General features: G+C 40.6%; 1 protein-coding gene across 2 annotated transcripts in view; it reads right to left on the reverse strand.

The window, feature by feature from the left end:
- The window catches only part of NKD1 (NKD inhibitor of Wnt signaling pathway 1), a 110,030-nt gene that overhangs the window by 24,913 nt on the left and 61,185 nt on the right, over positions 1 to 23,932 (reverse strand). For both annotated transcript variants that reach the window (XM_005526366.3, XM_088062396.1), the window contains exon 5: positions 15,709 to 15,766. In XM_005526366.3, the coding sequence (XP_005526423.1) occupies positions 15,709 to 15,766 (58 nt within the window). The remainder of the gene's footprint in view (positions 1 to 15,708; positions 15,767 to 23,932) is intronic.

Here is a 23,932-nt window from a genome sequence, read left to right on the forward strand (position 1 = left end):
GCCTGCTGCCTGCACAGTGCTATTTGTTGGGTTTTCTGTCTGAACAAAGTGTCTTACAGAGCATTCCCACCTTTCCACCACCATGCTCCTGCACTGTGCTGAAAGCAACTGGCATAAGCATGGAGCACCAGAGCTCCCCAGTCCGCCAGGTGCTTCAGAGAGGAACAGCACGGAGTTACCTTCTGCTGCAGGAGCAGCCCTTCCCCTGGCAGGGTTAACAACCTTTCTGGATGTACAGTTTGCATGTTCAGATAGGAAGCTTTCACTTTAATGTATAATTTATGCAACAGAGGAAAAAAATGTGCACTGACAAATTAGTCTTCTAAAAAAACAAGGGTTCAACTATTGGGGAAGGAGGGGATACATCTTGCAGTACACTCCTTGGGAGGGTTTAAATACTGTATGCCAGAAATTATCCTCTTTGAGCTTTGCTGACCTTTGATCTGAAGAACTTATTGGCCTTGCTGCTCCAGGGAATTATCCTTTGAAATCAGTTACTCATTTTGGAGCTCAAATGAAATGGGGAAATCTGGTGATCTCATCCTGATGTCAAGTTTCATTCAGCAAAGAAAAATGAAATCTAACTGAGGAAACTTTAAAGGGCAATATGGAGAATCTAAAATATTATTTACAAGTGATCAAATAATGTGTCTGTGCACATATCCCCACATGCCTTATCCAAACACAATGAACATTTAAAAATACATACTGTTTTGTCCGAGAAGAGAAGGAGAAGTGTTTGGTATCTTGCTGCTATACTTAGTTTTGACTATTGACATGTGCTCAATTTCATGAGGGATACAAACACATGCAGAGCCTACTTATAAATAAAATGAGAATGTCTGCTTGGGACAGTTAAAACTGGCAGCCTGTAAACAGAGATCTACCAGTGAGCCACATGCCAAGGTTCGGATATATTCACAATGCGAACTTCCTTTCAGCTCTGCCAATGATATTAAACCAGACCAGACAAGATAGCTATCTCAAAGGAGTGTGGAGAATTAATAGGCTTGTGCTTCCAAAGTCTAGGCCATCAGAAATAGGTCTGCATACCTCATCATCTGTGCAAAAATACTTACTTACCTCCCTGCTCAGATAACAAGTCCTGACAAAAAGAACGTGCTACATAGACAAATACACGGAGAAACATACCCTTGTTGTGGGAATCCACAACTGGAGGGGAAAAAAAGTGTATGAATTGCTTCTCATGGGAATAACCATATGCTCTCAAAAACAATGTTCCCTAACAGAATGTTTCATGAATTGAAATATTGCATATGTTTTCTTTATTATGTTCTTTTCTTGTTCATTATTAATGGTCTTGTATTCACTTCTATAACCTTAAGACACTATAAAAATGCGTCTGGACAATATTTGAAATTGGAAAGACAATAAAGGAAAAATATTAACTTGGAAAAATTGTGAAATACCATTCTTTCACGAAAAACAAACTGACTGGCTTAAGTGTACTAGCAGATGTTTCTCTCTACAATTGTTAATTACTACCACCCAATTGCTCATAATTGAAGTGGGGGAGGAAAAGAGCGAGAGAATGAACACCAGTTTAAAGATATTAAGACTCATCCCAGAAGAATTAAGCCTTTTTTTCAGGTTTTCTTTTTCATTCCTAAGGAAAGGGGGTAATAACTCAATATGCTCCTCAGGAATCACCAAAATATCCCAGAAATGAGGTAAACCAATTGCTGTGCTCTGTGTATTGAATGAGGTTAGAATAGTACGCTTCAGGCAGAAAAAAACATTTTTCTCTTGCCTCCATCCTGCATCTGACAATAAAGGAGAAAAAAGAAAACACCAAAATAGAGCTGCACTCAGGTGGAAAAGTGACTGTTTAAACTTTCACCCTCACTCATGTGGCATGTCATTCCATGTTTCCCAAAGGCTCATGCCAGAAAAGGACCATGTGCTCTGTTAAATGATCTGCCTTCTCAAAATAAGGGCAGCTTCACTCTAGTTTTCAGCCATACTTTGCCTTTTAGTCAGATGGATTAACAGGATCCTGAGGCCATAATCAAAGGGTGCAACTCTGAGGAATGTCCAAGTCCAGGCTACCAACTTCAAATTTTGCACAGCAGTTAGGAGAACTCAGGCTAAATAGACAAACAACTTCAGAACCTCTTTGGAAGGACAGCCATTCCAAAAGGCATGTGATTGTTGCATCACCTTAATTCAAAAGGCAGAACTATGGGAGAAGCTGTGCAATTCCACAGTGGTGAATTATGAGTGGACAATATCAGTGATGTCTTAAGTCTATCTTAACATCAGGGTCATTACTGAGAGAAACCAAAGGTAAAATTGGAGAATTGACAAAAATGCCACCTATGAAAGTCAGAACCTGCTATATATGAAACCAAACCTTTGAACTGAAATATTATTGCCTTTCTGTCATTTTGGATAGGCTGAATTCCACAGAAATTCTTCAAAACTACTACCAGAAGCAAAGGGATAGAATTATCTGTATGTGGGGAAAAGGACAACAAATCACACACTAGAACCTAAGACATGTGGGGGAGTAGGATAAAAGCAAAATTTAAAAATTCCCTATTAAAACAAGGAGTGGAAGTCATAAGTACTTCTATAACAGGTAAATTGAACTTTGGCAGCAGTATTTGACTGGTAGAATTGAGCATCAAGGAGCTGGCCAAGCTTGGTAGTAAAATTCCTATGGACACCAACAGGGTCAGGGTTTCCCTTTCAATTTACAGACGTAGCAGATGCAGCAGGACTTAGAGACTATGACAACCAAAGGGATAGAAAGATAATTAATTTAATTGTTTTACCTGAGGTCTCTGATGTCTAAGTTATCTGGTTCCACCAACATTTTTCTCATTGCAAATCAGGTTTCACAAACATAACTGACATTCCAAACTGACTGTGCAACAACCAGAGCAGTAACAACCATGTTTGAAAGTCTGAACTGAGGAGAAGTCCTTTAATTAACAATTACATTCACATTCAGATTTCACTTTTAAGTTCTCCTGGAGGCCATGGATTAAGAAACATCACCCCCATTAAGCACACTTTATTTTATTCCACTGATTTGATTGAAATATATCCCTGATGGAGATAACTTTGCTCGAGCAAAGGCCCTCTTCTCCAGTGGCAAATGAACATAGGGAGAATGGGATCAAGGAGGAACACTCCTGTTCCACGGCCACCAGAACAAGCACATAGAAAAACAGGCTCCTCCTGGGTCAGTGCCAGAAACACGTATTTAGCTTTCCCTGACTGAAAGCTGAAGCTGATGAATTAGACACACCCTTCAAAACAACAAAGACCAAGCTGCCTTCTCTGAAACTTACTGTAAGGAAATTAATTGTCCATTTGACGTCCAGTGGGACAAGCCAAAACCAATTTAGAGGAAGCTGTACTAGAAGTGCCTCCTACCAGTCTGGGATGGGTATTTCAACCCAAAAATATGGAGAGAACCCATGTTCTTCTATTTCATGGTTTTTTGTTGACAGTCTCAAGACAAATGAAAGGCTCAATCACACACCATAGGGGAAAAAAAGAATCTCAATGTCACAAGACTTAGAGGAGCACCTGACCAGGAGGAGACAGAGCAGAGGAGTAGTGACTCAGATCTTGAGACAGCTTGGAAAAAAAGAAAACCAAACCAAATCCCAACAAAAACAGACAACCAAAATACGTTTTAAATATTCAGGCATGGTTCTCAGTGACAAGACACTACTGGGACAGTGAGGAATGGCTAAACTGAAATTCACTCAAAAATTCAGAGAACAGTTTCTCTCCTGAATGAAAATTGGCCAAACAAGTCTGTGCAACACCACCTCCCTTAAAGGTTCAATTCCTTTTTCCAATCACAATAATTTGACATTTCTAAGTAGAAGTATTTGCAAACTTTGGTGCAGATTCACAGGTTTCTGTCTAGGTCTGGCTTTTCTGGTTTGGTGGTTTTGGGGGGAACTTTTTTGTCTATTATGTTGGGGAGAGGGAGGTGGATTTCTCTACTATTTCCTTACAAAAAAGTTTTGTACTAAAGATGCAGATATGTTGTCTCTGATAGCCAGGGTGTAACTCAAACATGCATAAACACTAGACCTAGATTTCTCACACTCTCTGTGGAGTGAGTTTGCTAAAGGGAGGGAGTTTGCTGAATTTTGCCAGATTATGATTCCCTTTTCCAGTTAGTTCTCCAACTGGCTGTATTTCATCAACAGAAACTGCCAGATTAAGTGCCTTACTTGACCATCTTCACCCAAAACACTTTGATGTTCAGTTCTCAAGCTTCTACCTTTTGGATGAAGATCAGACAGCACTAAACAGAATTACTAATTAATTAAGCAAAGTTAAATTTTAAACACTGTTTGTTGTGCTAGCCAAAAGCCTGAACAGAACAGTCTTTTTTTTTTTTCCTTCCTCATTGGAGATCAAAGAAGATAATTTCTCATTCCCCACCCCTAGCTTAAAAAAAAAAAAGAAAAAAAAAAAAAAAAGAAGAGGGAGAAAGGAGCGGAACATGAGAACAGGGAAGAATCTCCATAAGCTTTGTCAGAATAGTTCAGGATGATACCTGTAGAAGCAAGATTTTTGTTTGATCAGTGGACGTATCAGAACCCACATGAACAGAATGCAATCTATTGTATCATTTAACATGGGCAAGTAAGTGCTCCTTGAGTGAAAACTGTCAGTGTCATATGGACCACTCACCACTTTCTTACAGCACTGTAGGTCCCTGGGGCTCTGAATGGGCCTGTGAAGTGTTGAATTCTGTTACTGAACAGGCACAGATGGGGACATCAACTGATCACTTGTGACTTAAAACAAAAGAAAAAAGACCTCTCTTCTCTAAAGCTCTTCCTACAATGATTTTGGTTACAACTTTGCTTTTTAAAAATCCATTCTCAGTGTAAGTTGCAGGCATGCATGTTCACAAAGGATTTTCTATCTTAAATTTCCTTTGCCTTTGTCTCTTTGGACTTTTTTCCCCCGAGATTCACAAGGGAAGAAAAAGAAGAAAAAAACCCAGCCCCTGTATAACCCTTTATTCAAATGAAGACTGAGTAGATGTTATTAATAATGTAGGCTTTGATATTAACTCTCTCCCATCTAATTTAGATGTTCAATAAGAAAAACATGTTTCTACCACCTTTGCTCTGATAACAGGGCCTCTAAAGGTATCTGAACTGTAATTTTCAATTCATCAGAATTGCTTCCCATGAGGATGAATGTCACTCTGACCCTCACAGAACTAACCTTTTATAGAGAGCAATGTTGTCGACCTATGCTGTAACATTATTTTGTCTGTGATGAACTGTTACAGATCTGATTAATAGTTAATATTCAGTAGCAGTTCAGTGTTCCCATCCTCACAGCCATACATGTTACTCTGAGGGGGGAAGGAGTATTACTAGTCCAGCATATACATGTGCACATATGTCTCTTTCCATTTTCATATTTATGCATGGGTAAGGAAGGGTACTGAGATGATACATCACATACTGCTAAACATGCAGAGAAATAAACTTCATCAAGGCTTGACCCAACCACCTGAAGCCTGAAGACTACACAGGATCTCCTCAGAGAAACAATTCCCACAGAGCAAAGCAGGTATCTGTTTGCAGTAACTAGCCCAAGGACCTCAGCCAGAGATGGAAGCCCACATACCACTCAAACACAGAAAAGCAGATGGTTTGGAGCACGATTTAGAGCACCCTTTCAGGAGGATCCAGCCCTTCCTGTTGCTCCAGAGAGTCCATGTCTTTACAACTCAAGGTTCAGCTTCCCGCTTTGAGCTACCCCTTTGGTCAAAGACCTGTAATATTCTCCTAGACACTGCCACTGTGAACTTACCTTCAGATGGAGCATTTTGGAATCTGGGCAGCAGTAAGTATGTGCTAGAGGGACTGGGCAGCTGTCCCTGCAGGGCACAGGTGGCCTGGGGCAGGGCAGGGCAGCTCCCAGGGGTCCTGCAGGAGCACAGGGAGAGGATTATTCCCAACCCCACTTTGCCAAAAATGTCCTGCCACACCCGGATGGCTCCACTCTCTTTAAAGGCTCCTTGAAATAGCAAAACAAGGGTCTGCAGCCCTACACTTCAGCTTTATGCCTCCACATCCTTAGGCTGGACTATAACTCCTTCCTAAAAATATCTTTCATGCACAGAGTCCAGGGCTGCCTTGGCTTCCCTCAGCAGCTCCCATGCCAGCACCAAGCCCTGAGTGCAGCCCTGGCTGCCAGGCACAGAAATGCTCTCCACTCCTCCAGAGCCTGCTGAAAATTCCTTGGGTAGCGGCTCTTTTACTTCTGGATATTTTGGTTTACAACTACTATTCCTTTCCTCTCTTTCTGTTACCTTTACAGTTTTAAATCCTTTTTGGTACAAAGTTGAGAACTCTGGATGACGTATTTTATTGGTGAAAGGACCTGGATTGCTGGATCAGATTTATAAAGCAAGAAAAAGCTGATTCCTGGTAGTTTCTTTTTGGGATTTTTTTGGTAGACGGGGGGTTGGGACTTTCCATCTAACAAGAGCAGCTGGACTCCAAGCTCTTTCAAGAGCAGAAATGTTGCTTCAGGTTCATTTCCACAACCCCACAGTGCTGCATTTATTATTTGCTTTTACTCACAAACTAGTTGTGGTTACAAAAAAAAAAAAAAAGCTTGTCTTCCAAACAAATCACATTTTATCTCTTTCTCCACAGGAGAATAAGGTTGACTGCTACTCATGCTTTGAGGTTTGGATATGATTGAGATGAAACATCTGTTAAGAAAAAAGGTGTGGGGGGACTTTTTTCTGCTAAAAATATCATGCCTTTTTTTTTTCCACCAAACTTGAAACATGTGATGAAATTCAACTTTTAAAATATAACCCTGGAGCTACTTGAAACTATAAAAGTCTCCTCAGTATCTGAGGCAAGTCAGAATTTCCACTGTTCAAGCTGGGCTTTTATGAAGAGCAGACTTTAGAAAAACCTGTAATCTGTCTAGGTAACAAAGGGTACTTGTTCTGCCTGGTGAGGTAAAACTTTGGGTTTCTGTAGCTACTGCAGCAGAAGTGGAGTTGAAACACACAAAAGCACCCTGACTGATACACACTTTGAATTTGGAACAGCAACCGGCAAAGCAACATGCTTGTCATGGAAATTGCCTGCACAGCCCTGCATCTACACACGCAAGGTTCAGAGTGGTGTTGTGGCTAAACTCACCCAGCACAAGGCTCAGGCTTCTATCTAACTCTGCACCTATCAGGCAGGCCAGCTGTGTAACACAGATCCTAAACTCAGCCCCAGAAATACAAACTATTCGATCCTGTCATGATGTGTGTCCACACATGAGACACTCCAAGATATGAAATCCCTACGGGCAGGAGAGAAGGGCCTTAACAGAATCATGCTCATGGCATCTAAGCAAAAACCTTTGCAGAAAGCTACCAAAACCCAGCACTCAAGCTCAGTTGCCTGGCTCTGTCACAGGTCAGTGAAACACAAGGAAACCTGCAACATCAGGAATATTTGGGAGTTGCAGCAGGACATATGGCCTATTAAATGCAGTATTCAAGGTTTCTAAAAATGAGAGCGGTGTTTCATGCAAAGGCAAGGGATGTGAAACATACATGTTGTCTTCTGAAATATCAAAGGCCAAAATTTCTCTCAATTATGAAGGAAAAAAACTGGAATAATTCTAGGAATATCAGCATAAGAATGTTATCTAGTCTAAAATCTTTGACTGGAAATATGCACTAGCTTCACATGGATTAAAAAAATAGAAAAAAAAAAAATAAAAGAGACAGTCACAAGAGAATCAGAGAAGAATGGCATTTTGAACCACTTTTCAAAAACATTTTAATAAAACCTCCATGAACTGTGGTCAAAGCTACAAGAAAAATAACTGGTAATAATCGTTGCTGGGAAATTAAAAGTAGAAAAGGACCTTTGTTCAAGTAGAATAAATGAAACCACTGGTATTCATCATGTTTCCAGAGAGATTGTTTTCAAACTCCTGACTTGTTCCCATATTTCATTCTTTGTTCTTGGTGGTGGATGTCCTGGGGCAAAGTTGAAGCACATTATTACACTGCTGCCCACGTACAGTACAGCAGCTTTATCTCTGACCACAGACAGGGGATCCCCTCTCACAGGTACAGCCGGGTCTGTCACTCTGCCAAGGCCCAGCTGAGCAGTGCCCAGGGTGGGCAGGGGTACCCAGGGGGGCCAGGCTGTGCCAGCTGTGCCCAGGGTGGGCAGGGGTGCCCAGGGGGGCCAGGCTGTGCCAGCTGTGCCCAGGGTGGGCAGCTGGAGCAGAGCTGTGCACAGCCTGCCTCGCTCAGCGCGGCCAGCCCCGAGAGCAGTGAGCCCACTCCGTGAGCCCACCTCACCGAGCCAGCCCTTTCGTGCTGCATGGACAAAGCACAAGCCTCAAATCCCCGGCACCCATTTCTCAATCCTGCTACAGGGGACCTTTCCTCAAGCCTCACTCACTGACGTGAGCAACCTGCTGGGTGCCGACTGTCTGCTGCCCAACACCCGCCTCAATGCCCCGCTCCCCTTTGGGGTGCCAAAGGCACATCCAAGAGCCCTCCTGTCTTTGATGATATCTCCCTGAGCTACACCCTTTTGGCCATCAATTCTTGTGCTTCCCACATGCACCCTGATGGTCTGGCTCTCACATGATACGAGAAAAGCAGCTTGAGAGATCTGCAGACAGATTTTCCAACAGGTGGCTTTTTGTCTCCTAGAAAACTAGCTCATGACTACCCCAGAGCTGAGAATAAAAGAATATTCTTATTGTTAATTGATTATTTTTAAATGAGCACTCAGGAAGAGCATTAGCTTCTCTGTGGCATAAGGAAAAGTTGCCAGTCTTAGGTAGATGGAAAGAACATGGAAAATCACTATTATTATAAATACCATGCATATAATATAATTTTAAATCTTTCCATATTTAAGATATTCATTAAGGATCAACTCTTTGCTTTTTTTTGAGGCACTTGGTCACCTCCCTATTAACATTTAACTTTCTTCAGCTATCATAAAGAATATAGACCACTTGTAAGTTTGGAAGGCTTTCTTGTGTACTGTACTTTGTCACTCTCTATCACATTCTAATGGATAGACATGATTGCAGAAAATCCCAAGATTCATTCTCAGCCTTGCTACGCAGCTCCTAAATCAAATGTGCAACATGTCCAATGTAACAACTTTCCAGCTGTGTAGAATGATCTGAACACAGAGATCAATGTGAAACTACTACTTCCAGCAGGTATGATCTTCCCAGTCTAATGCAGAGGATTATAACCCAGAACACTCTCAAATATAGACAAAACACATCATCTATCACAGCCTGTGAGGCAGCACCAGTAGGAGCTAAAGAGAGCGACACGCTCCGTGCAGGGAACACGCAGGACACGGCAGGGAGAGTGCCTGCTCTGCACACAGCAGCAGCTCAGTGTGAGGAGCAGAGCTCACCCTCTGAGGTGTCCTAACAGCCCACTTTTCACTGCCTTTCTATGCTCTGCTTGCCAACATGGGTGGGAGCTGTTAGACACACTGTAAAGGTTCATTTGGAAACACCTGGAGACCACTAACTCATTACACACAGGCCATGGGCAACCGTTGGATGGCAACAGTCTTTCATCACTACTGACCTGGCTGCACTTGAAACAGCAGCTCCAGAAGTAAAAGCTTCTGATCCAAATACCAACCCCCCTCAACTGGAACAGTTAATGTTAAGAAACACTTGTACAATTTTATATTTTTTTAATTTTTTTTTTTAAAGGGCCTCATGCCGTAAGATTTTCCTCCCACTCATGGCAAGCAGCCTACCTGCTTCTTATAATTTCCTGGATCTGTGCACAACCACAGGAAAACTTCTGCTAATCCTACCAGTCTCATGTTCTTTGGTGACTTTTATTCTAACTGCCAAACTAAGCAGTTTTCTCTTGGCACTCTCCCCTGCTCCTTCCTCCCCACGCCCCCAGGTCCTTCGCTGCTCCCTCCTGCCCACAATAACCAGCTTATCAGCTGCCAGCCTCGGCTGCTTGTCACACACTGGTGCCTGCTGCCACTGGGGCACCCTGTGGCCAAAGACATTTTTCAGAGTTGTTCCATGTCATATAGAGTAGTAGGAAAGGATACAGCAGAAACCTCTTGGGAGATGAAAAAAATACAGCCAGCGAGCAAGTGATCAGCAGTCTGAGGTGGTCACATAGCATATACCCAAGCATAGCAAATCTATGGTAAGTGCACAGGATTAGCAACAAGTCATTAAAATGCAGTTCCCACATGACATCCCAGAAGGCTGACCACAAGAGCACTTTTAGAATTATTAACACTCTATTTGCAGTGTCAGGGATAAATAGGTATTCTGTTTAAGAACCTGAGAGACAAGGGACCATCATTTTCTGCAAAGCATCATGCCTGCATCGATAGTACCATACAGGTAGCAACAGTGGTGCCAACACAGAGAAAATTTGCCTGTGTGCAAGATGCAATCTATGCCTTTTCTATAAATACACTGGAATTTCACGTATATAAAACACACAAAAAAATTAAGCTTTAGAAAATGAATATTATAACTGAAAGCTTTAACTAGGGGGAGGAATACACTTTGAAATAAGTGCCTTTTATTACCTATTCACAGCTCAGCTTAGAACAATACATTAATTTATTAGAGTTAAGAGATTAATGAAGTATGGTAAAAAGTGTCTCCCAGGCAAGTAGGTTAGCTAAAACTAGCTAAAATGCTTGTTACAGTTTTCTTTTGCTGACAAGTTTATAAACAATTTGGGCCAAATTATCAGCCCTCCTCTAAGCTGACAACCTGACAAATATTCTTCCAATTACTAATTTTAGAGAAAACTCCATGAACTAAAGCCTTCCCTGAATTTTTCCTGAATGGAGAGAGGGAGGAAATCTCACACAGGAGCAGCCCCACTGCAGGGTGCATTGGGAAGGATGGTCCCCCATGCCTCCCCTGCAGCCCCAGCAAAGGGAAGCATCCCCCTGGAAGCCAACGTGCTCCCATCACTGGGATGTCTGGCATCAGTGTGGAGGAGGAAGCACATGCAGCTGTGGGGTCCAGGCAGAGCTGGGCCTAAGATCAGCAGCCTTAAGCCACCAGTTCATTCTTTGTTATTGGTTCCTTGTTTGCTTATGGGTTCTTATAAAAGTCAAAAATAACAACACAGCTTTTCATGCTGGAGCACTGCTAACCACACCTCAGCTCCTACTTGACCACTGATTCCCTGGATGCTGGGGAGGAAGACGTGAAGGACAGACTGCACACACTAGTAAAACGTTAAGAATATAATGAATTACTTTTCTGCTTTGCTGAATACAGAATGCTTTAATTACAGGTTTAAAAATTCCATACCGGCTTGTAAATATGTGAAAAGTGCAACAAGCTCTTTTACAGATCTGCTATATTTTTTTTTCAGCAACAACACGTGCTTTGAACTCTGCTGGAGGGTTTTCTAATATTAATGGGCAAGAAGATGACCTGAATAATTTGTCCTTTCTGGCACCAGAACAGGGAACATCTTACATCTAGGGATTTAGATACATCTGTCTTGGGAAACATTAAAAATTGGGTTTCTTGATTCAGGACAAGCTCTGTCACTACTTTCAGAAGGGCTATCATGTTCAGATAAGGCACCAGGAAGGTCTGGATCTTCTCCAGTCTTCTGTTGAGAGAATAAGAATAAAGACATCACCCTCAGCTGACAAATGTAACGGGGTACAGATTGCTATCAGTGTAAGAGGCAGCTCCTCTGACAGCTAGAGGACTAGATCAATCTCAAGACATGTAAGATTTCTGATTAAAAGAAATACTTAGGTTGCACTTTTCAAGAGAACAGTGACATGAGAAATCACATTGCTGCATAAATAATTGGGACAATAGGTTAGGTATCAAGGTCAAGTTCACTGTGAACTCCAAAAGGCAGCTGTATCCCACAGGGCTCCAAAGAGCTTGGACTGGGACAAGGAGGAAATCACCCCTTTATACAATCAGTCTTCATCAGAGGATTGCATCAGGAGTTCCTTCCTCAGCTGAACTTTCTGGAAAGTTTTTAAATGTTCAAGCGATAAGATGGAGAAACCCCAGGTCCTTTCAGAAAGACATGGAGTGATCAAAATAAGAAAGCTCACCTGGTCTACAAGTTTTAGCTGCAAAAATTTCTAAAAGGGTCCAGGGAAAGGAGGTGAAAAAAGCTCTGAAAAACAAGAGCATGACTCTTCAACAATTCATTAGAAGCTTACTTATGCCTAGAAGAGTTTAGGGAGAATTGGGATGTCATTATTGAGCACACAAATAGCGAATGTCTTTCTGAACCACCCGCTTGTCTCCATGGCAGAAGAGTGACTTGCTGTTTGATCCCGCACTCAATTCCTGCCTGCCATTTTAGCATCTCTGCCGGCACGAAATGGAAAATATCTCCTAATGTCTGTGCTGGTTTTTGTGACTTCTTCCAGAGCCACCCCCAGTCATTCAGTTCTGGTAACCCATTACTCTAGCCAGGGACAAGGAAGAGAAAATGGGAGCTCTTTAACCCTTTGTGTGAAGGGTGATGCAGCACGTCCTTCCTGTGCAGAAACTGGGGGACAAGGAAATTCCAGTGTGAGACATTCCTACACAGCAACAGCAGATTGCTCAAGTACTCCAAATTTGGCAAGTGGAAGGCTCTGAAATGCACTGGGAAATTTCCTGGAATGCAAAATGCAAACAAATCCACTACAGAACCTATATCCAGAATGGCCAATTGTTGTGTTACTAATGAAAGAGGAAGAAGGAAAACAGAGTAAGAGTAATACGAGACTGAGGTTTCCATTGGTGTCTCTTATCTCAGGAATCAGTCTCTCAACTGACCACATAAGAGAAAATCCAAAAATTTCAATTTAGCGACTTGCCCAGCAGCAAAATCAAAGGCAGGTGGTGGATATACTAGACAATGCTGGTCAAACCATTTCTTTCTACATAGCACTCAATAAACAGAGTTGCTGCTATTGAGTTCTAACCTCTTGTCATGCAGCAACATTGAGTCAACAATCCGCTCTCATGGCTTAATGCTTTTGATGTTTACTTTGTTCTTTGTATAGTTCAAAAGAAAGCACTAATGCAGCAGTCCTCTTACCAAATACAATCTTAATCCCAGAATCCCGAGCCTTTTGCTGTTGGCCAGTTAAGTCTGTTAAGACGAAAGGATTTGATCAAGCTTTACATAACAACACAGAAGTTAAATCCAGCAAAGAGAGTTCTTTTTATCTGTACTGCTCAGACAGCTAAGAGGGGAAAAAAAAGAGAGGGAAGGGAAAAAAAAAGGTAATGAACTTGGCTATGTAAAACAAAATAAGGAATTCAATTATTTCTCTTATTGCCACTTTGTCTTTTCAGTGAGAGTCTTCTAAAGAACTCAGATTTATTCTCCAATAAAGTTCCTCAGAGAGAAGGCTCTAAAATTCCCCTAAACCAGAACTGTGGCAATTGCTGAACGTTTTTCTTGCAAATCTGAGAAATGTTTCTTTTTCATCCCTACCACGTATTCACCAAGACAGAACACCGTTCACTGATGCATGGTATTTGGTAGAGCATGGTATTTGCCATTTGTCCTCTCTGAGCTTAGTCTGACCAACCATTTTCTGGGTTACAGATCCCTGTCTCTGAAGCTGCTGGTGATTTTGATGTTATCTTATGACACATGAATCACAGCACATGCGTTATACCAGTACACATGTGAAGATCATAAGGCAGCAAAACAGAGGCAGAACAACTATTTTAGATGGAAAGTTCCATCTATGTTCTAGGATATTAATTGCATTTTCCCACAGAAACGTTTCTATGCGGAGAAGAGGACGACAGTTGCCATCTTGCACCTAAGAATTCAGGCTGTGCCCTATCAAAGATCTCAAATCATGTTTCAGCTTCACTTTATCTAATATCACAATTTTGTGCTAGTACTAGCACAAACACTGAAGTATGATGCAAGTAAAAAGTTACACAAAAAGGATGCTTTAACACAATGATTGTTGTATTGTCTGGTAATTATAAGATTTTCAGTATCTGAATGAAATAGGAAGTGGTTAACTCTGTCCCAGCATGGAAAACACAGCCTGGAGATCTGAGAGCAGAAGGGATGAGGAGCAAGCTTTGACAACCTGCATCCATATGCCTGAGCATGGGGAGGGAACAGTCATCTTCCTCCCAGCTGGAAAGATGCCACAGAACAGCTCTTCCCCGGTGACAGCACACAAAGGATGGACCACTGCTGGTACCTAAATCTAGTCTTCACTACTCAGCTACTTCATAACAAACGAGACTCATCAGAAGCAATAATGTGAAATTGCTGAAAGACTGAAATTACAGTTACCTAAAAGGCTTTACACTCTAATAAAAAAAAATCTTGCTGCTGACTAGTTTGAAAATATTATATATTGAATATTGTGTTTGCTAAGCAAGATAATGCTACACAACAAAGAAAGAAATAATTAGAGGCAAGAAAAGATGGAATGAGACAAAGAAAATGAAATTATTCACCTTGCTGACACTTAATATCCTGTCTGAAGCATTTTCTCCTATAATTCTAAAATTAAAATCTTACCCTATGTCCTACTAAGGGGATTGGAAAACTGTGGTGAAGTTAAATACAAAACCACTCAACAAACACTGACTCCATAATGGCAAGTATTTGTGATTAACAGTAGTTTAAAAGCACCAGCCAAAATTGAGTTCCTATGTTATGGCACATACAAGACATGAAGTCTTTGTAAACTACAGAGATGAGAGAAACTTGGAATCCAAGAATCACAGTATATTAACACATTGCACAGGTAACTGGAAAGCAGACATTCTTGAGAATCTTTCACATTCTGTTTATACAAAAGCTTCTAATACCAGAAACAAATGATTGGATTATGAAAGTACAGAAATTTCCAGATTAAGCTTGACATGGGTTCACTGCTCTGAATAAACTGAGCATATTGTTTCCACTAGTGTATAATATAAATCCAGCACACAGCCCATGCAACCCCTCGTTATACTAGAGTTTATGAAGTCTCACTGCCTTGAAAGAAATGAGAAATAAATTCATCTCCTCCATTCATGAACCCCAACTTGTCCCTGAAGCTCAAGGTACCTTAGATGTGTTCTTTGGCAGAATATAGCAGATAATGGTACCCATACTCACAGGTACCAAAGGTCCTTCCCACCACAATGATTCCATCTCAACTGCCTGATTGCAGAGGAGGAGATGAGATGGAAAGAGAAACTGTCTGAGGCAATAAGGATCCCATTCATACTGAAGAAAAATGTGTTGATTAAGTCTCTAGCCCTTATTAGAGATTAACATGGGAGTTTCTAAGGCTGCTTTGTGTAACCCAGAATGGATTGCAGTGTCCCACACAACCCAGTGCTAACAGTTCCACCCATTTGCCAGCTCTGCCAGGGGCAGTGACAATCACCACTCCTACCAATGTCAGGAGAAGCACCTGGAGAAAATGGTGAGACCTTGAGTTAAAACACTTGGTCCCTGTGATTCAGCTGGGTGACTCTTTCCAATACAAGTAGTAGCAGATACAGAAATAAAGCCCTATTTCCATCTTAGTTTTTTCAGGCAAATGACACATCAGTAGACCAAGAACTGCACTCTAAATATATGCATTATCACACTAATTTATTCACTAACTTACTCCAATACCCCTTTATATTAACCAAAAAACTTTGTTCTTTAAATACCTTCTAGATGAAAGTGTTCATCACCAATAGTGTCTCTGTAGCCTTCCCCAGATAAATCCTGTTTAAAACAAAACAAAACAAATTAACTACAAATATACTACATATAAAGTGTTGAGGTGTTAATAATATGTATTTATTATTGCCAGAACTAATTTATAACATGAATGAGAACACAGAAACTGTTTTCCAGGAAAGGAGTCAATCAACGTCTTAGTGGTAGTCAATGCATTTGATGCTATTTTACAATGCTCTGGATATATTCTGGACAAAAATTTAGTGAAGATGAATTGACTATGTAGGGTAAAGAAAAAAAATCACATTTAAATAATCTTATAAAGTAATATTTTGCATTTCAATGTTCTTTCAATCAAGCAAGATTAAAAAATTCCAAATGGAAATGATAAAGGAGAAATAAGCCTTCACTACCCACAAAGGAATGTTATCACTTGGTTCCACCAACAAACAGAAAACTTCCATATGCCAGAGGTCACCCAAGAAAAGCAGATACCAGATTCTGACAAGCTGCCTGAGCCTTCAGTTCTGAAATTAATGAAATTCTGTCAGCCCCAGAATGTCTAGAACAATACAGATGCAGGTGCCATAGATAATGCAGATGAACTTATCTGAGATGCAAAAACCATTTCTCCAGTAGTGCTGAAGCAGTTGTAAAGGGCATCAGTGGGATTTGGAGCTAATCCCAGTTACAAAGACTCTGGAGAGCATTCTTACTCTCTTATGAACAAACCCTTCCAGCTCCATCACCCCACCCCAGCCAGGCCAAAAGCAATGGAGCTATCCTCATGTCCTGACTGCTCTCAGCCAAGCTTGGGCAGCACCACAGTGCCACTGACCTTACACTGGAGTCCAGCTCCCTGGATGCTCCCCAAACACTCTCTGCCTCTGATAAAGTTATGGTGACAAAGAAGGATATGGGCCTAAAAAACTGGTGTGCTGCACTCACAGCCATTCCAGCTGCATCTGCAAAAACAGACCTGCAGCACAGAGCCAGAATTCACAGCATCAACCTGTGGGCTGGAAGCTGACCTTGGAGAGCTTTTAGTATAAGATAAGGATAAGGGAGTAACCTGTGAAAATTCATGTCTGGTTGTATTCATTAGCTTTATTGTTAAGGAATTTGATCATGATAAAGGCAGTTCACATCTTTTTCTTTAAAAAGCTGGCAGAGGTTCTTCAAATTCCACATGCCTAAATGTTATTCTTTGAGATTAGTTATAACAAAGTAACTAAGCCACAAAAGTATATCTTAGGAATTCTTCGGTATCAATTTCTGCAACAGCATGTTAAAAATTAGATTTCACTAACAATACTGGATACCTAGCCCAGAAACCCTGAAAATACTGCCTCTTCCCAATCACATCCCCTGCAGTAAAGTTAGACTCTGCAGGACAAATGTCTCTGAGAAATGCTGGCAAACTGGCCTGGAATGCTGGGATACACCACAGCACAATGCTGCTATAAAAGCTGACATTCTGGATTTGTCTTTCCAGGTAGAAAATCACAAAAAACTACTTTTGTTCCAGTAAAAAAACTCTCTTATTCTGGGCACGTGCTGACTAATATCAATCATTACCTTAAAAATTATGGAAGGAGCAAACAGAGAATGAAAAGAAGACAGAAAATTTTGGAATGATGCAGCATATCACTGCAAGGTGATGTCTTTTCATGACCATCTGGAAGTTAGTTACTTTTGTTTGATCAAACTCCCCCATGTCACAATTTTCCATGAAGCTGTGAGAGCACACCTCTGCCTGCTCCCATAGATAATGATATATAGAAGTGACTCTGCTCTCCCACAAATATTGAATAACTGTTTCATTTGGGGTTTTCATGTGTTGGAATTCCCACTCTCCTTGGAAAAATAAATATTTTCTGTTAACCTGATCAGCAAATATGCAATGGGTAGGTACTTGTGGTGTATCTCTGGGAATACTATCTACATGGTAGCATTCACCTCCTAAAATTTTAGCTATGCAAGCATTCCACCTGGCTATCAAACATTGCCTGTTAAAATTATGTCATTAATCTCATGCTCTACAAAACTCACAAGTTATTAATTGTTGTGATTTTTCATATGTCAAAAGATATCACTTAAAAATAAGCATACATTTGTGGATGAAAAATGGACTATCAGGTAACTCAAAGGAAAACAGTGGAAGACAGGGAGTGTAAAACAGCAGAGTGAAGCATTAATATTCATTACACTAGCTTCCTTATTTCCTCACTTCTAATCATTACATGGGTCTTAAGCAAATATGTTTTATATTCCAGTCTAGTTTCACTCCTTCTCTAGCTCCTAGTTATTTAAGTTAAAATAGTAACTTAATGTAAGCAAATTTCCAGTAAGTGTTTCTGCCTTAAACCAAATTATTATAAATTAACACATTCTAAAAAGTGTTTTTCATGCTGTTGAACCATAATATAACTGTTAGCACATAAATTGACAATCCATCCTGAAACTGATGAGAGTATCGTTTGAACATTTAGTGACACATTTAAGCAGACTTCCTCAGCTCCCATTCAAAGGTATTCCTCTGTGGAAGATTCTGACATGTATTATCTTTGATAGACAGACATGTAGCTGAGAAGGGTGTGGGCAACTCTTAAGATTTTACAGGGGAAAAGATGCAGGAGAAAAAATATATACTCTCTCATTCATCTTATCATCATTAACTTTTCTGTCAAAAAAACTGCAAGAGATTTACCTGAATATTTTTAGCACCGCGGAGATAGATGTTGCAACCTGGATAAACACCAGAATCCCTGAGAAAAGGTTTCTGGGCAGTGTATGTGAAGTCACACAGCAAAAAAGTGTAAGAGCTGAGCAAGCATCAGAGAAAACAATTCTGACTGCAGCTCATCCTGCATAATACTCTCCCAGTAACCCACACAAATAACCTCAGAGTGGATAACACAGTTATCTACCCCCAGCAACCCAAATTCAAGTGGACTAGAATAAAACAAAAGGGTCAATGGGTAAAACAGAACTCAAGCTCAAGAAATTCTAGTGGGAAGCAAACCCTACAGCCAGGTAGGAATATCTGACACTGGGGACGAGTGTGTTCAAGCACAAAGAGGACACAGGCTCAAGGGGATGGAAAAGCCAGGAACAGCTCTGCATTCAGCCAGGCTCTGCCACGGGGCCCTCAGCAGCCGCCACGGCAGGCCCAGTGCCCAAGAGCAGCAACAACATTTGGGTCATAGGCAGCTGTATATCACTGTCCTGACACGATGCTTTAAATCACAGCACTGCCTTTTCAGACTGCAGCACTGAGTCATGAAACAACCAAAACCAGATGTACCCTGTGAAACACTATATAAATGAGGTCAGCGAGCACTTGAAAGAATAAAGAAAAGAAACATTTACACAGAAGGATTATTCCAGCATGCCATTGCTATGGGCTGCTGAACAGGAACCCACCTAGAGTAAGTGTCTCTACCTCACCAGGAGTTTCCCAGATAAATAACTGGTCTCCATTAGCTACCAACACAACTCACAGTGAATGATTAAGATTCAGGCTCAAACATGTGCTTCAAAACCCAGAACAGCTGCCTGGCTAGAGAGGACCTCGTGCCCCATATATCCCACTCTGATAGGTGCCACTCTACTCTGCTCAGATTTAAGAGGGCGGGGGTGGAGAGAAGAGTTAATTAGTGCAAGTCCCTCAGAAACATTGCTGAGTATATACAAACATGAGGAGAAAAACAACCTTTAAAAGCTCCTACACGCCAGGGCTTCAACTGAGTTGGGTACAGAAGTTCAGCAATCGTCACTCGCTTCCCACCTTCCCTGTGCAATCACACATCAATAAATTCTAATTCAAGGGAAATTTGAATTTTTCTAACCTCAATTTCAGCCCTAACTGCCCTGGGCAGTCTTCTTCCTGATCCAAGTCTCTGGAGACAAAGGCCAGGCACTCACTCTGGGGCTTCCAGCTAATGACTTCCTTCTCGTGACATCTGAAAATGCTGCAATCCAAATACTCTCCATTTGTTCTGCCTACATCACTTTGCTGGCTCTTTATGCTTCTGCCTTGAGGTTAAGCCCCTTGACTTCACTTTCCAGGCTCTGCACAGGTGTATTTGTGGTCACATCCTCTAGTCCTGCCTCCTAGTCCCTACATCCACCAGTTGCTCCAGCCTTGCTCTGCAGTATTACCCTCTCCCTGTCCTGGCTCTGCCTTTCCACGTCACCCCCACAATACCAGCACATTTGTGGCACACAAGAGCCAAAGCTCCTGACTGCAGACAGAGTGTGTATTTCAGCAGCCTGAGCCTGACCAAACACAGTGCTCAATAGTTTTGCTCCAGTGTTAAGTACAGACAGATATATCCATACATGTATTAGATATTTCAAAGGATAACCTTTGATTTAAGTGGGTTATCATGATAACAAGCACATTTTGAAAGCCTGGGCCCCCCTACTCCTTCTATTACATCTCAAGTCAATATTGTGTTAATTAACATTTTTCTAAAATGTGCTCTTCTCAAGTAGAAACAAGTTGCTTTACCTCTCTCCTTCAAACACCTCATTAAAATACTTTGATTTAGCCTTAAGATACTGAATTTTCCACATTTTTGGGAGAAAATATGCACATATTTCCTGTTTAATGAAGTTTTTGTCAAGGAATCATATATACTTTTTTTTTTTTTGCATAACACATGCAGAATGACAAGTCATCAACCAAAAACCTTTCCTCCCTATTTTTAACCATCTGACTGAAACATGGGGTTTTCTCTCTTTATTCTCATATTGATGCAATAAAGTTTTGGAATGAGCAAAGTTGAAGAAATGCATTTCACAACAGGACTGCAAGGGACAAGATATGTGGTAATTCTAATGTCTTGTAGATTTTAAATGATTTTATAGTTATTGCCAACAAGAATGCTGTGTCACCTATGCACAAACTTCATTTCTTGATGTAGAAAAAATAATCCCAAGAAATAGAGGCTCAAGAGAATGAGGATGCCCTTCGGCCTTTCACCGAAACCACTGAGGGCCTGTCAGGTGCCAAGTGGCCATTCTGAATGTTTCAGTCTCACTTGCAGGAAGCAAATTTACAAAATAAGTCTGATTTTCATACAGCAAGTCCTTAGCAGACTGTGAAAATGTGGAAACCTCATACAGCGAAGAGCTTTAGGAAACCCATCCAAATCCCAAAGCAGTCGTTATTGTTTTACTTTATTTTTAGTCTTGTCCAGACTTGAAGAGAAAGAGGAAAAAGACTTTTGAAAAAAAGTTGATGGAAGGGACCTTGTTCCCCTTTGGGTATCTGAAATTTCCCATGGACTAGAAACAGTCATGTGTTACTATGACCAGCGCGAGCCTAGGGTTCAGAGCCTACAGACACCTCAAATAATGGTGTAAGGTCTTTTAGGTTAACATAAGCGGAAGCAGATACTGAGTTATCCTGAGGTAATATTCTCCATTCTCCATATCCACCATTCTTTAAATACAGGTTTATAGCCAGGCTTAAAACTTGAACTAAACAAGGAAATAAAGGAATAAACTGCTCATAGTCAGACACAGATAGAGAGGACACTGAGCCAGGCCAGCCACTTCCACACACAGGTACCCACACAGTCAAATATACATGAAAGTAGGTATTTATGCACACAATTTTGTGTAATCACTACTTACAAGCAAAAGAGAAGAATGTGCTTTGGGCATGCATCTGGCTCTGTCAGCATTTGGAAATGAAGACTTCATTGTAATATTCTCTTTCAAAAATGCTTGAAGATCCCCCTCACAAGCTTCTTCAAATAAACCACACAGTCCTGTATTACAGTACTCTATTTAGGACAAGAGCTTCCTTTCCTTCTCTGTTCATAAGTAATCTATAAACCCAGGGCCTTACACAGATAAAAGTATATATGCCAAGCCTCACTATAATGAAAATTGAAACCAGGTGAATACATGTAAGAATTAAACATGCCATACAGAAAAACACTGTACAGCAATACACATTTATGCCTTGTATTAAGCCAAATATTATTTTCTACAGCATATTTCCCTTTTTCTTCTGCAATCATGAGGTCTTACTTTTTTGAAGTTTGCCATTTTGGATAATTTAATTATAAAGATAATTCACTATGATGAAACATTCTATAGAGAACACGTAAACCAGCTCACACTTGAAAAAGTCAAGGTGACTCTAATTTTTAGACCCACATTGAAATATACACTACAACTGCAATAATGTAGATTGTTCAGCAGATGAAACAAGCTCAACTTATATAATGTTTTCTTTCTCTGAAATTAGAACCTGCGCTCTGTCATTACAGAAGGGTTTTTCTTCATCTGCCATGCACCGAAGCTTCTCTCAGATAAAATTTCTTCATCATATGATCACAGCAGGTAGAGTTCTTAAGAAAACAGACTTTTCCTCTATGATCTGTGATAGATGACCTTGGATGGGTTTAACTGCTGTGGCTTAGGATTTTACTGCCTTTGTCTGCCTCACTGGCCTCTGTGCTCAGAGTTATGGTCTTCCTAACAGAGAGCAGGACACAATGGGTCTCATACCACAGGCACCAAAATTCATCCCTTGGCACGTCAGCATAAAGATCATACTAATCTACCAGCTCCAAAAATAAAATGGTGAAACATAAATGTCTTCAGTTTGGCTGCCTCTGCTCTCTGGGAGCAATAACTCCCAGCCATAATAACATGGCAATTCTGTTCGAAATCACACATCTGTATCCACCAATCTGACAGAACTGGCACTCCTGCAGTCTCAGCTCACAGAATTTACCTGCAGAGCAATTCCAGCTGCTGGTAAAATATTGTGATGATAAAGACAGGATGGCAAAAAAAACCCCACTCTTAAGCTCCAGTCACAAAGGATCATGGACAACTAGAGGCTTATGAGGCAGAAAACATCCCCAAAACCTTTATATCCTGTTACAGGCCCTCAAATGTGTACCAGGAGCAGTTGTTGCATGATACACTTTCAAGGACAGCACATTCATAGGAATACGAACAGGAGCCTTTTGAGGAAGTGAACATGGACAGCAGATGGACACTTGCACAAATGCCTTCATGGTGGACACCTGAGTAAGAAAGGAAACATGGCACTTTTTGTTCCAGGCTGCTTGCAACATGCAGCTGAACATCTTTTGCCAAAAACAAACATGTGGACCAGGCTTTCCAACAGGATCAAACAAAAATCATTTCTCCATATTTCTAAACCCATTTCTTTTCACCAGCCTGTGACAACAATGAATCATGTTCTTTGCAAGGATCTTTGTCACCTCTACTGTAGTGGGCAAATGAGCATCCTCTTTCAGTGGTCAGTCACTGCAACCTGCACTCAACAAAGGCCACCTGCCTGCTCCTTTAACTCATTAAACTCATTAACTCATTTAACTATATACAAATATATAGAGAAAAAAAAAAAAAAAAAAAGACCAGAAATAGCTTAAAATACTAGTTAAAATACTAGGAACTTTTATCCAATATATGTTAAGACCTGTAGATACACAGAAGATCAAATTAGGGTACTCTTTTATTTAGATTATTCCAGTTTCAAGACAGAACATTTCTATTTTTATGATGTTTTAATCCTGGATTTCATGGATATTTATAAACTCTTGCTAGGTGTTTGCAAAGTGACATCTTCCATTAACACTATTATTGGAATTCTGTTACTATTAAGGCTTCTAATTTTTAAGGTGATAGGATAAAACGCCGTTTTTCAAGGACTGTTGCCAGATAAGAGATCATATAATTGAAAGCAACTGTTAGAACAGATGTACAGAATCAGCAGTTACTTTTTTACTGAAGGGTCCAGCCATCTTCAACTAAAAAAGACCATCAGTCTTTGAGATTAAATAGAGCTGAAACAAGAAATGACTGCTTTTTGCTATATTTAAATTCACTTTGAAGCTACTTCAGAAGAATAAATGAACTCACTCTACATTCAGAGTTTCATTCAGAGATTCAGCTATTTACCATACTTTGTTCTAACTATCCTCTAATCTCCTTGCTGATTGGAAAATCAATTGTCCCATGTTCCCCAAGATCTTATCTTCAACATAGATTACACTGAGGAACATGTCTAAAGACATGAATAAAAGAGGACAAATCTTCATCTTCCAGCCTGGAGAAGCTCAGTAACTTCTCTGAATTGCTTATTTTGGGCTTCTTCACCACAGCAGACAGATGGGCATAGCTATGTAATAAACCTGATTTTCTGTTCAACTT

Source organism: Pseudopodoces humilis, chromosome 14 (assembly GCF_049639895.1).
Source record: "Pseudopodoces humilis isolate 2021_Gansu_Grassland_sample_001 chromosome 14, ASM4963989v1, whole genome shotgun sequence".
In the NCBI taxonomy this organism is placed as follows: Eukaryota; Metazoa; Chordata; class Aves; order Passeriformes; family Paridae; genus Pseudopodoces; species Pseudopodoces humilis.